The sequence below is a fragment of the Gasterosteus aculeatus genome, chromosome 2, assembly GCF_964276395.1.
Source record: "Gasterosteus aculeatus chromosome 2, fGasAcu3.hap1.1, whole genome shotgun sequence".
Taxonomy (NCBI): domain Eukaryota; kingdom Metazoa; phylum Chordata; class Actinopteri; order Perciformes; family Gasterosteidae; genus Gasterosteus; species Gasterosteus aculeatus.
In genome coordinates this window covers 13,229,223-13,244,194 of record NC_135689.1, presented here as the reverse complement: position 1 = coordinate 13,244,194, position 14,972 = coordinate 13,229,223, and the positions used below count along the sequence as shown (strand labels likewise).

General features: G+C 43.0%; 1 protein-coding gene across 6 annotated transcripts in view; it reads right to left on the bottom strand.

The window, feature by feature from the left end:
* Window positions 1–14,972, bottom strand: part of LOC120829694 (TOX high mobility group box family member 2) — a 64,822-nt gene that overhangs the window by 33,519 nt on the left and 16,331 nt on the right. For 2 of the 6 annotated variants that reach the window (XM_040194035.2, XM_078083774.1), the window contains exon 2: window positions 6,647–6,739. The exons of 2 other annotated variants lie outside the window; for them this stretch is intronic. In XM_040194035.2, the coding sequence (XP_040049969.2) occupies window positions 6,647–6,739 (93 nt within the window). Of the gene's footprint in view, window positions 1–5,871; window positions 6,109–6,646; window positions 6,740–14,972 lie in introns of those variants that run through there. 2 more of the 6 variants (XM_078083783.1, XM_078083786.1) reach the window with 1 other exon arrangement.

The following is a 14,972-nucleotide window of genomic DNA, read 5'->3' as shown; positions in this document are numbered from 1 at the left end:
ACGATGCATATCATGGAGGCCCTTGTGAGGATTCACTAGGTTATTCTAATGATTAAATTTACATCCACCCGCAGACGCAAACATGGAACTGAGACTGTGCACGGCAGCGAACAAGACGAATTCAAAAGCCCGATAATAGCGAGAAAAAGTACGTAAGTTTGTTTCAAGAGACACTGAATGTTTCCCGACTAATTGTTTAATGCTACTTGCTGAAGCTGCAGACGCTGATGTGCTTAATGAAGCACGGCGGCGTCCATCACAACTGAAGCAAAAAGTAACATTAGCTCACCGAGAGGGCCAAAGGGATGTTGACCTTGATGTCGTATCTGCAATAAACTATTCTCTCCTCACATGAAAGCCTCTTGTCCTCGCCTAACTGAGCAATTTCATTCCATTGAAATCCACTTCGATATCAGTGGTGACGTGAAGCCATTTTGAGAGCATCTTTAGGATAAGATTCTCTGGGGTGAAAAGAGCACAGTCACTGAATAAAGTCATTATTAAGCACAAAACGCTGCCTGCTCTTATGTTATGGCTTATTTTCCAAACTGCATTTTTCAACACAAAGCCTTATTGCTGTTTTTCTTTTGTCTCTACCGTAAGCAACCAAGTAAAACAATGCTCATTTTCCATGATTACATGTATTATTTAAAAAAATGTAATATTATCCAAAAACCACCTGGAAGGGTCGGCCATTTTGTGCTTCAACATGGCTGCCCATATATTGCAATGTAAAGCTATTTCCCCCCTGCTCCTCTCTCGATAGATCTCTTTTGCAAAGCCTCGCTCTCCCACTTAAAATGCCAATTTATCCTCGGCTCAATGCTATCAGCTCTGCCATTACTCAACATTTACTGCAGAAATCATCTTCTCTTTCTCCACTGTTCTCTCTCTCTCTCTCATGTTTCCCCTCTTGCTCTTTTCTCTCCATCTCTCTTATTCCACTCTCCTCTCTCAGTGTTACAACCTCCTTCTACTCCTCCATCTCCCTCCCCCCCTCTTTTCCTGTTACTTCAGTGGGCCTTGGCATCGCTTTCTCATCGGCAGTCTAATTGGGCATTCTGCCTGAGACAAGGGCCTCATTAAGCAGTAATTACACACATGTTGTTTTCGGCAAACATCTCTATTTGGATTGCTTTGCATGGTAATTGTTCAGCAGGGACCACTGCTCGTAATGCTTCCCTCCGTGACACACGTGGTGCTGGGAGAGAGGAATAAAAACATGGTGTCGAAGGATGGAGCGGCAGAGAGGGGGGAATGTGAGGATAGAGGAAATAATAATAGGTTGTGGAGGGGAGACAAATTGAGAAATAAAGAATGCATGCACGGGAGAGAGAGGGAGAGAGGGAGTCAGACAGACGGAAAGGAAGGAAGAAGCCACTGCTGAGGCAGTAAATGGGGAAAGACAATGAATAAATGACAAAGACAGAGGAAGACGGAATCGGCGTGAGATGAAAATGAGGTGGAAGCGGCACAGAGAGGATGGAGAAAAGAAACATAGAGAGAAGGAGTAAATGAGGAAGAAAAGTAGGAAGACGGTGAAAAAGAGAGAGAGAGAGAGATTCCCAGAACTAGGTCATGCCTTGCAATCATCGACAAAGCTGAGCGTTTCAAAAATAATGAAGCCACAAGGTGGAAGTAATGCTAACTAGCATACCCAGGGAAAAACATGTAATATTTACACAGTGCTAATGGCGCCATGCAATGCTGGAACCTTTTCATCTTGGAGTGCGCTGGTGAGACAGTTGATGGCAGGATCGGAGGCCAAATTATAGAGCGCTCTGAAGATTGTGGTTGATTGATGGACAATTCAAATAAGCTCCTCATAAAGCTTTTCTGGGCAACATCTGTTTGTGAAGAGGAGGGGGGGGGGGGGGGGGGTTGGGTGGAGATGAACCGCTCGTGTGTCTGTGTAATGTAATGCAACAACTGTCCAGTCATTAGAGAGAAAAATGACGGTAAAAGAAAACGCCAATTATCTACGAAGCAAAATAATTATTTAAAAAATAAGGATATTTGCTGTAACTGTAACTTTGCTGTAACAGTTTGAAATATATGTGTATATATTTGACATTGAAAATGACTAAAGTATAATTTAGGTTTATTTATCAAAGGCTTGTCTCAAAGGGCTCTGTACATAATGGAAAGCATGTAGATGTTCTCAATTACTGTGAGGAAAATTGAATAATTCTATTTTAGTGGTGTTTACTTTGCTGCAGAGACATATGATTGCCTGTAAAATATAATGCTTTGTTAAATATGTAACAATTCAAGTGTACATAAATCAGTTTAAAATCGGCTTTGGCAAGTTAATGCTGCTTGTAAGTTACAGCATCAAAATGAACAATCCAATTATATAAATAACTGAAAGAGGCCAATTGTTTAATTATTATTCTTTTTTTACATTGTGCATGTTCTACAGTTGCAGATTTTTCACCACTTTCTTATCCATCACATGCCACACTGCAGTGCATGGGACAGGACATGCACTGCAGAATAACTACTTTTACACTGTCAACGTTCAAGTAGACCATCGCGACATCTGTAAAAGTGCAACAATAAAAACATATAGTACCACACGGAAGAACCAACAACCTACAAACTTTTAAAACTTTTCAATAAATTTAATAGGGAATCCATGAGCAGAATGTGTAATACTTGTGACTTTAAAAGCCTTTGCCAGTGCAAGTCTCTAAAAATAATTCTCTCACCGAGCGGAATTAATAAGCCCAGAACAGTACACAGCCATTCTGTGAAGAAAGGGGTGTGGTGGTGAAGGGGGGCGGCGGGTGGGGGGCTCATGCAATATGTATGCCTGTTTGAGCACCCTTCTTCATCATCTTCCCCCTCTTCTTTTTATTTCTCTTCTTACGTCTTTTCTCTCTCTCTCTCTCTCTCCCTCCCTCCCTCTCTCTCGTCCTCTGTTCAATTAAGCAGCAGGAGAGACGCAGCTAACCTCAACCTGAGACAATGTGCCACGGATTTCTGATATTGCCCAACTCGTCACTGATGGTTCAAAGCCAGAAGAGCGGGTGAGATAGAGACTGTTGTGTGCGCCCAAACATGAATGCAAACACACACACACACACACACACACACACACACACACACACACACACACACACACACACACACACACACACACACACACACACAACAACAGAGGAAAAGTGAAAGACAAAGAGGCAGAGCGAGACAGAATGGAAAGACAGAGAGAAAAAGAACGAATGAGTGAACAAAAGAAAGAAAGGGAGCTATGGTGGATATATTGTGCAGAGAAGGAGAGAGTGGAGACTATAGTAACAGTTCTGGTGTTGCACCACGCCCCAAGCAAACAATGAACACGGGCAAACAATGAACATACGCACACACGCGCACAAAATCACACGCACACAAAGCCCATAAAAAGCGCAGCCTGTGGCCATGGCGACACATGCTCTGCTGTCGTTAGATAAGGGAACGGGGGCCTCTTCCTGGGTTCTGAGAGTTTGATCCTGCACACTCACAGACACACACACACACACACACGCACACACACACACACACACACACACACACACTACAGGCATACACACAAACTACTTGTGCCAGTCTGCAGCAGCAGCACGAGGGTCACATCCAACAACTCCCAGCATTTTATGTACTCTCACCTTTATTTGCTGTGTGGTTCTTTTTTTATATGCAAAACCCAGGCTACGCTCATCTGCACACACGGGGGTCCGGTTCAAAGGCCCGATTAGATATTGACAAGATACAAGGAGCAGCCCCTCATTCCTCTCAGAGGGATGTTGATGGAATTGTGCTTGGTATTTCCTGGCCTTGTGCCATGTTAGAAGTGCGCAGTTAGAGGAATTGTGAACATGAATCAGCGTCATACTGCATTTCCTCAAATAATATCTTCTTTACCTCTCCGGCTGTTCTTCTGAAGAAGTATTTAGTTTTCCAGTATTGTGCGTGTAGGTGTTATCAGTTCACAGCTAATGAGCATCAGCTCCGTTTGTTATGATCAGGTCCGTCAAGCATTCCAGACACACACAAACACAAAGTGCAAGAAACGGCTTGAACAAAAATAGGAAAAAAAGATGTTTTCACAAAAGACGCGATACAGGTTCCAACCGCTTCCGGCTCCACCTATACCTTGTGATGTGTAAAAATAAAACAGCAGGCTGACGCGCTCATTCATCCATTTTCTGTTGCACTGGAGCAACCACAAAACAGAAGTAACAGTCAACAGCAGAGATGGAAGGAGAGATTGAGGAGAAAGGCTGTGTGTACGTGTGTGTGTGTGTGTACGTGTGTGTGTGTGTGTGTGTGTGTGTGTGTGTGTGTGTGTGTGAGAGAGGCCAGGTGGGGTTGCTGCTAAATAAAGGAAAGTTTTGTTTCCACTGTGGCTTACAGTTAGTCAGTGAGTTCACATGAGGAGAACGCTAATATGATGATGCCAACTCTCCCTCTGCCAAGAGCAATCACAGGACATTGCTTTTAAAAAAACAGTCCTTTCTAATTTTACTTTTATTAAAATGATTAAAAAAGGAAAACTATAGAAGACATTATATTTATGAAGAAATTAATTAATACAATTAATAATATATTTTTGTTAAGTCAAGAGAAACAATAAATAACAATAATAGTTCTTCATCTTAGAATTGTGTGTGAAATAGGAACTAAGTAAGTTGAAGGGAGGACTCAGTCAAGTGCAGATCTCCACCAAGCGTGTAAAGAATATCCACTGCTGCGCACACATTTGATTAAAATAAAAATTTAGATGAAAAGCAGACAAGTTATCCTACAACACACGTCATGCATTCATCTAAAAATGGCATCCTAGTGGCAACATGGTGCGAAGCGGTGTGTGTACTGTCGGCCCTGTTACCTCAGAACGCATTGTCTAAAACACACGTCAGGGGCCAGTAAAGAGTAGTAATGAGTGAGGGGTTTAGCACTTTAACCAGCGTGCTGCCTTAACTAGGAGACCAAAGTTGTGTGCCGCATACTGAGGAATAATGCAATATCAACTGAGGAGAAACATGGGTGTACTCTGCCCTGAGTGTTTCTCTGCTGAAAAGCCAGAGCTTCCCCTTAGGAACTGGTAGAGTATATTAAATTCACATTAATCAGGTACATGAATCTTAACATGAATTGCTGTTCTACATTAGCTTGATGTGTAAATATGCTAAATTAAAGTGAGAGGTGGTCAGTAACTGTCGTTGTATAAAAAGCTATCCGGCTGCAGCTTTAGGTCAAAGCTTTTCCACCTATTGGACTTGTTGGATAAAACATGACTGCATTGTCAATCCAACAGGTGGACGTGTGTCATAAAGCATGAAGTGATGCACCGGTAGAGGGCGGGGGGCGACAAACCGCCTGCTAAACAGTGTCACTTTCCATGTGAGTGTGATGCATCTGTAACCGAAGTACACACAAAAGATAGAACAGAAAGAAATTGTCAAACCAAAGTGCTACCCACACTGCCTCTGTCATCCGGCCGTGGTGGGGTTCAACGGCCTGCCTGCTAACCAGTGCTGGGAAACGCCTTCTTACCCTCTAGCACAGTAGCACATGCAATTAGTAACCAGCTCCGGCGGCTGCAGAACAGTAACAAACCTAACAGGGGTGCAGTGAGAAAAGTGGTCGTCCCACCCGTCCACCTGACACACACACACACACACACTGTGTGATGATGGGAACGTGTAGGTGTGTGCGTCTGTGTCTACAACATGTGTGTCCGTACAGTATGAGCTGTCTCTACGTGAGTGCACGGCTGTGAGGTTTCTCTGGCAGCAGGAGCGGATGCACAGCACAAGCCACTTTTAACTGACTGAGGTAAACAGCTATGAGAAAAGATAAAGGGCTGAGTGAATGTCACATTACCCCAGCCTTCTGCCTCTGTTCACCGCAGCATCAGATAACTGCAGCAGGGGGAAAAAAAGCCTGGTTTCCTCTAACATATAATTGGTTATCATATTGCGATCTAGTGCTTTCTTGCCTCTGCAAAGAATAAATAAAATAAATCATTATGAGCCTCAGTCTGTTGCTATAGATTTCCCTTTTCTGTGTGCTGGTCTTCTATCAGCAACATGGCATCGAATAGGACGTACAGTTATAGAAGGCGGGAAGGAAGTGTTGCAATTGTATTGTTACTTAAGACCAGGCTGTGGTATGTTCACTTTCAAACAGCAAATGATTATAGAACCCGTAATACATGCACAATAAACACACCGTTTTAGATTTACCTTACAGGGAAGCCAGCTATCAAAAACATTTCACAGTCCAACAGATTACCATTGTGGGTTTAACTAAATATTGGAAATGAACAGGTAAGTAAGATATGACGATATGAGCAACATATGATTCTGATTTGTTCATTTCTGGGCAATAATTACAACTTCTCTGTCAAATGATGCATCACAATCATTCATCAATAAAGAATTAAAAATTGGTATCTGTCAATTCTAGTAAGCAAACTTGTTTGTGAACGCAATACGTTGGACAGCATGCACGTATGTTTAAAACTCGAGTTATCCAAATTTTGGAGCATGCAAAATAACCCCGGGCCCAGGTCAGTGGCTTAAGGTTGACCTTTCCAAATGAATTTGCTGACAAACAGAAGTCTCATGAATTGGGGGCTTTTGCGACTATATCTCACCACAGCAGTGGGCAGTCTTTTCCTAGCTGGATTGATGCCTGCAGGGTGGGCAGTGTGGAGCCTAACCCCTCGTTCACCCACAGTGTACCGGCCCTGTGGTTAGAGGGAGAGACAAGAGACAGAGAGAGGACACAGAGAGGACAAAAGTGAGGAAGGAAACGAGATGGCGGGGGCTTTAGTTAGCAAGATACAAGCAGGGCATTTGTAAAGCAACATGTCAGGACCCCCCCGACCCTCCCCGTCCCCTGAACTTCCCCCTCCCTCTCCCTTTCTCCAGTCGCTCCGCTCTGCGCCGAGCACTCGCATACGTGGGGGGCAGGAGACAACTGACACGAGGTCTACACTGTGTCTCTACGCAGCGCCGTGCAAGGGGAAGACTGGAGGTTAATGAGCTGACAAACCCCCCTAGCCCACCCCACCCCCCTCTCCCTCACCTCCCATCCTCTTAAACACAGAACCTCAACCAAACACCGGGGCTGAATGCCGGCGCTGAGCCAAGGATCCGGAGACTTTTGGAGCGGATTTACAATGCATGTACATAATTGGTGATCAAATATAGCTTACATCACAGATACAAACGGCAAACATCGGCTCATACCATCAAAAGCACATAACGCAGTGAACAAATGGTAACAAATTGTTGGCTCCAAGTTGTTTTCCAAATGAACAGGATTTTTTTCTTTGGAAACTACCTTTTTGGAGAAAACATATGTCATAAGTCCAAGTGAAATTGTCCTCGGTAGGTTACAACTAATATATAACCTACGACCACACTGGTGGCGCTAATGATAAGTGGAATGACCAACGTCATTAGATTCATCTTCTGGTTTGTCACTAATGTCAAAACATTCAACATTTCACTTTGGATGATTAGAGTCAGATGGATGGACGAGCTAACACGGCCACACTAAACGTAACACTGTCCACCCACAGGTTTGGTATCTTACCAAACGCTGCACAACTATGCACACAACAGTTGACCAGATCAGAACAAATGACTCTTGCACCTCGACCAGAGGTCTACTGCACTGCATGCAGTGCTGTGAATAACCAATCACGTTCTCGTATTTGGCCGCATTTCTTGGTTGTCACGTGGTGGTGTGTGGGTGTGCAAGATGTTAAATAAAACCTCCGTGACCTTTAACTTTCATCAACCGGAAAACCAACAAGTAAAGGTGACAATTTCTTTTATCTCAGTTGAAGTATGCACATACATAAAGTAAATTCACAATGAAGTAAAACAAGATTTGGGTTGAAAGGAACGATTTTGAATTTATTTTAGCAGACAAAAAGTTAACACTTAATTACATTTGGTGAATATAACAATGAGCACTGCTGGTGTGTAATCTATGTTCAATATAAGTCCTTATTTACGTAGTGTAGCTCTATGCTGGCCTCCAGGTGACTCTAGTCACCATGCCTTGTGCATTTGAGCTGCAAGCTTTCAGAAAGTTGGAGCTATTTAATTTCTTTTAAATAGAATTTCCCTGGTGGGTCTCCGACTGCAATAGCTGATGTGCCTTAATTCTCTAAAAGAATATGCAAAACGTAAAAACCGTGGGGGTAAAATATCATTGTTCATCACATCAGAGAACATTACCAAAAGAAGAAATATAATTGACGATGTTGCAGCAAAGTACTGCAGAGCTTGAAAACAATGGCAGACGGGTGATTAGTCATTAGTGCCCATTGTGAATCTTTCCATGGAGTAATTTGTGAGAAGGCCTGTGCATTTTTAATATTCTTAAACTGAACACAAACTCCATAAAATAATAACAGGCTTTTCACCTTACCACTATCCCAGCCTGTTAATTATTTACTACTAATGAATTGCCTTGGGGCAATATTCTTCCTAACTACAATATCAACCGTCCCAGAGAGGCTGAATCAGTTTGCTCAAATACTTAAATACATTGATGCAATTATGCTCACTGTCCTCATATATGAAGACACGGGTTGTCTGAGGCTGTCTCCTCCGTACGGTTTGCTGTGCAGTCTTAGTGGCGTTACAGCACTGCGGGTCAGGTGGCAGGAATCCACCCGGCTTGAATACCATGAATATCTTGCTGCTGCCACATTGCTGATGAGCCCTCGGGGGCCGGAGGCAGCCTGGGAGCAGAGAGCGGGGATTCACATCACCCACTCCCGACGGGTAAGAAAAGGATGGCATAAGAAAGTAAAACTCTATGAAGGTACACAATGTAAGTGTGCGAATGACTGAGGCGACAAATACAAACAGTATGAGTGCAACCCTGCAGCCGCCTGGAGTTTATATTTCACAACAAAGTCTCTGCTAAGTGCAGGAAACTGTAGGATAACCTTCAGTATTTAAATGCATAGCCTAAGTGATAGAAATAGATTTGGCCATCTGTTAGCTTCATCTATAGGGGACATCTTGATGTGTATATGTTGTTGCATGATTTTCCTCTTCTTATTATGAACTTATTTATCCCTTACAATAACACAAGCACATACCCAGAGAAAGCCTTGTTTTCTATATTCCACAGCTTTTTCAAGTTTTTATTTATTTCATAGATATTAGAAACAAAAATTTTGTGTTTCTTTCGCCTTTTCACATGTGAAATATGATCTTCCACACGTTAAACACATGATAAAAAGCTACTTAGTTGAGAAGTTGACATGGTTTATATAAACGTAAAAACTATAGATAAACTAATAGCAGGGCTGTAGTCCTGTGACTGTGGGCCTCATGTGGATTTTTGACATCCAGCATGTCTCTAAATGTGGAAATTTCATAACTGCAGTCCAGTCAAAGCAACGAACTAAGCACTCAATTTCCATGTTTGACACTGTTTTCAGAAAAATGACCCAACTGTAATCTTCCACTGCGTAACAGAGCAGTTCAGACATGAATAGCAATGCCAATAGTCGATGCCATCCGGCTGCCACTATTACTCTTTGGCTGTAACTACGCCAGAGAGAAATTTAAGCGCAAAGCATTGCGCTCCTAGACAGCTGGTGGTTGTAAATTCCTATCAGGGAATAAAAAAACAGGGAGGGAGGGAGAGTTTGAAAGAAAACATATACTATTTTCATTTCAACTGCTTTAGGGATTAAAGCTCAGGGCTCCTAAAAAAACTGCATTAAAATAATCCACCATTTGCATGTTTTATCTCACAAAGGAGGCTCACATAGAAACACACGCACACCAACCCCCACTCTCTCCCCCGCCTCCCCCCTTCCATCTTCTCCTGTGTCCCCTCCCCCTATTCTGGGGGAGCAAACACACGCTCATGCGCACGTCACATATATACACACACTGTCATCATAAAACACACACACACACACACACACACACACACGCACACGCACGCACCCACGTTGAGATCAACCTGCTGCCATCTGCTCTACGCACTCTGTACAATCCTCACAGAATACATTATTCACTACAACACATCACATCACATTCCCTCAATGTCACAGCCTTGAGCTGGAGAAGAGTGAGAGAGAGAGAATGAGAGAAGAGAGCAAAACAGCTATTGTACTCTGAAGAGAGAGAGAGGGAGAGAGGGAGAGAATGGGGGGGATTTGGCCTGTTACATGGTAGAGAAATTAAAGACAGTTTGGCTTTTATGTAAAACAAGGTTGTCAAAACTTGCTCCAGTTTCAGCCAGTAGGAAAGATTAAAACGCCTGACACGAGTGAGACAAAATGTACAGAATAACTTTGCATCATACAGCCAAGTCAGGTATGACCTTCAGCAATAAACACATGTATTTATTCAGGGTTCATTCATTCAGAGGAGAAATAACGCCAACTTCATTCTTCTTTTAGTTGTTTTCTGACAAAGGAATAAGCTACCAGGTGTGGGCTAAAAACACTTCTTAGTCACATAAAGTTATTGCTTGGTTTGGTCTTTTAACAGGATTGCTTGACAATAACAACAAAATACACAACTCCTCCCTTATGATTCAAGTATTCTCGGCTAGTGATGTGCTCCATATTACACATTTCTTGAAATCATCAATACTATTTACTCTGTTTATTAATTCATAGACATAGACAGCCTGCTTCAGACACTGCTTTATATTTAGCAGTTACAAGACAGAAACTTCCTGTGATTGTTAGTAGCTTATTGTGTACTAAACTACTGGGTTTGTGTAAACAAAGACAAAAAAAATTCTTCACTCAATATAATTAAAATAGAAGAAGTACATAAAACAATAGATGTATCCCTGTTAACATGTTTTACTCCCTGTTATGTCTTGTTTGCAAAGCAGAATGCACGCGTGATGTGTGTGTTCCTGTGCGCGTGTCACCGTTGTGCGGTGGCAGAGCAGAGGGAGTGAACAGCTGGTAACCCCACACTTGATTACGTATTGACCTGCTTTGCATTCACCTGTTATTCAGGCGAACTTAATGTTTCCACTTGGTACTGCTGCAGCTGAGCTGCAATTAACCTCACCGTGAGAGCAACACAAGCAAGCAAGTTGAAGTGGTCGGTCAAACTTTGCCAAATGTCACTCTGACTGATCCTCTAAAAATTATTTGTTTTTTAATTTTATTATCACTCTGACTAAGAGAAGAAGAGCGTTCTGTCACCATTGTAACATGTTACAGTACCTAAGTACTCTATTCTGGGTCTCCACTGGGTACAGGTGATCTCCTGACTGCAGATAATCAGCCTCTGAAGGTGTCATACACCTGTCTAAACACGCCATTTGAATGGCAGAAAACGTTGTGACGTCAGAAGCTTCCCTTCTCTCCTCTTTGCCTCCTCTTGTGTTTCCCCACCCTCCATCCTCCCTCCCTCCTCTTTATCCCAGATGCTCTCTGGGCTCTTGTCTGTGTTTGGGCTGCGACTGTGAGGGGTCACCGCCTGTCATGTTCTCACACGTGGAGCGCTGAGCGCGTGTGTTTGTATGTGTGTGGGAAAGGTAGAGCGAAACAGCAGACTCTCGTCGATGAATGATTGTATGAATGAGTGTGTACGTGTGTGTGTGTGTGTGTGTGTGTGTGTGAGCAAGAACGTCCCCTAAAAAAAGAGTGTGTGAATTCATCCCAATGTCTGCACAGTTGAGCCTGAGTGATTTTCCCACTGTGTGTGTTTCAAAGTGTTTGAGTGTGTATCTATCTCTCCATGTGTGTGTGTGTGTGTGTGTGTGTGTGTGTGTGTGTGTGTGTGTGCGTGTGCCTTGCGAGATCAGTGCCAGGTCTCTCTAATGAGTCTGTCAGGCGCTGTTAGCGACGGCGTGCTCCCCTGGCTCGGCGCAATCCTACAGACACACTGTGATTAGCCGGGCCAACGGCACGCCACCGGGCCAGATTAAACACTCACCACGCCGCCAGGGAACACACACATCCGCGCGCACAAACTAAGCGCACAGCACACATTCGGGGCATTGCACTCGCCCGCTAAAGCACCGCAGACTTACTTAAACACACACGGCTTCATCATCCTCATCACCGTGGCCATTAGCCTGCTCTGATACTCTCGCCCTCCAGGGCCAGGTGTTGGTGGTAATAATATTGAAATTGAATGTGAAATACAAACAATATACAAGCCACCTATGACACTCCCGACATGCTAATATTTCATTAATCTGTCTGTGTTTATTGAATTCCTGTCCGCTGCTGATCTTGAGCATCACTCAGAATTAAGGCCAGCGCTTCCGGCTCTAACAGCTTTCAACATCTTCATTAAAGCGACATGAATCACTAATTACAGGTAATTACCCTTTAATGAGCGGCCCAGACGAATGAGCAGGAATCCAGAGGAGGGGCGGGCATTAGGGACACATTGTTTCTCATTTCTCAAGGTGCCAAAAAGCTGACTGTATGTAACAGCGTGACCTCTAGCTTAGACATTGCGGTTAGAAAAGACTGGCATAACTGCTGTTTACACATGTGTCAGACACGTACGTCACAGGATACTGAATAGGAGTCGTTTTACTATTTCAACCAGGTACATTGTGGCTTGTCTCTGTTCACAGAAAACCAATAATCAGCTACTAGCAAACATAGGAATATGTACAAGTGTTTGCACGCCAGTTTCCTTAAACATTTTGGTTTGGAACCACTAAGAATAAAGCAGCGTGGACCTCACACAGGCTTCATGTGGCAATGAATAATGAGCACTGCGTTTTTGACTTTCTTACAGTCGTTTTGTTGGGTTCTTCGCACATTGTAGGAGTTTGTGGCCTAGATTGCAAGTCTTCTTCAATACAGCATGATGTTCATTTAATATCATCATATCGATCACATTAATTTTAATCACAAACCAATCAGTTCAGCCTGATCTCCAAAACCTGTTCGTAAAAATGTATACGAAAATCTTGAACATACAAATTCATAGTGATACATACTAAATAAATACGGACTGCAACTGATGACGTCACCCTATTCAAAGTGAATGGGGACCTGCACCCCGTAAACACACCTCGTGAAGTCTAACGATGTAAAATAAACGTGTTATGATTGCATTTTTAACGAGAAACCAATGTTAAATTGTAAGAATACAATACTAACCCTAACCCCCTCAAAAAATCCAACATGGCGGAGAGACGTTCACTCATGTATCCAACATGGTCTGCCATGTTGTTCACTCAAAGGGTATGTATTGTTACGAATTTGTATGTTCAAGATTTTCGTATACATTTTTACGAACAGGTTTTGGAGATCACGTTGATCAGTCACGGTGTCTACGTCCACTTCTTATACACAGTCTATGGGATCCATTACACATTTAACACACTTGGAGCTGCAGCATTGTAGCCTCATGAAAACTGCGCGTGGCTTATACGCCGGTCATGTTAAAGCCACCCTTCATGCATACAATGAATGTTGATTCATGGGTCAGCCTTGAGAGGAACATTATCGCCCCAGTGCGATGTGCACATTTAAGGAGGAAGTGGGTAAATGTGGGCAACCTTCTAACTATGAAGGTGTAGACGGTACTATTTCTTTGATGTTAAACTAAGGAGGGGGGAGTACCTTTTTTTCTGCTGTGTTAGATAACCAGCAAGTAAAATGAAAAAAGGCCCTTTGTTACCCCTCTGTGTGGCATCTCTGGGTATGTCTGGTCTCCACCGTGTTTCCTTTCATCAGCGTGTACGGTTGAACAGGGCAGTTACTGGAAAGGACCCCTGACAGCTGCCTCGCTCTCAGATGTGGTCAAAGATGTTTGTCTCAGTATCTAAGGTGTGGCCTCATCTACTTTTTTTCCACCTTATATTTCTCTACACAGAATGTTGAGATTCTAAAAGGAAAATATTTGGCATACTGGAATTTTCCCTTTGTTTATTTTCTTCTGTTTTGTTCGCCTTTAATCCCGGGGCTTTAGGATTAGGATATTTACAGAAATAACCCTTTGTCTATGATACACTAATCCAATCACTGCGCTAAAGTTCATTCAATTCGTGCCCTGACAGTGAACTCCCACTATTCTAAAGCATATTCATCATGATGCCATATGCCCCGACACAACACTGCGTCTTTTCTCTGGCTGAAATGTGCAGAATGTGACATACTGTACACTGTGGCACAATGGAGTAATTGTGTTTGGTCCCTTGAGGGAGTATGAGTTGGAGCAGGAGGGGGGGGGGATATCAGTGCAGGATGTACACTTTCGGGCGATGCGGCTGTAAGTGAGGGCAGCTCATGGAGATATAACTGGGCAACTTGCCTTCTAGGATGTAACCGTCTCAACCGACCTCCATTACATCAGGATTTAATGGCCTTCTTAGCCTTTTAAAGTCAAGCCCTCGTGTTCTTTGCAGCTTTAACACAATATACTTCAATACATTATTTTCCTGAGGGTACAACAGCATATTAAGAACAGGTTTATATATTTAAAACCATACAAAATCTGTTCCAGATGTGTATGAGAGTAAAATACTTTTATGAAACCCAAATATAAGTTGGGACTTATTATAAACAATGAAATGCCAAAAGACTATGAAGTTACCTGTCCTCCAGCACGAGACACACGGCCCCTTTATGTTCTGCCCCTCGTTGCTTATGTTACTGCGGAGCACTAATGCACACCGATCGATAGCATACTTTCCATTTCAACACATTGAGCTGATGTACGGACACACAGTTGGAATTGATCCTGTCCTGTCAACACTAAGTTTTGTGTCGGTAAGTCTTTTCCACAATAACTGTTCTTTAAAACAAAAAGCGTGTCGAAACCCCCTCTTTGTAGCTTGACGTCGACATCTCTGTACCGCACATTGAAAAGCTGCGCTGATGATGATCTACAGCTGGGTAGCTATGAATTGGTGTAACAGGGGCGTGGAAACAGCGCATCAAGATCAAAACAGAACATCTGGCCCATTCACGTGAATCAAATTTAAGAAGGTTC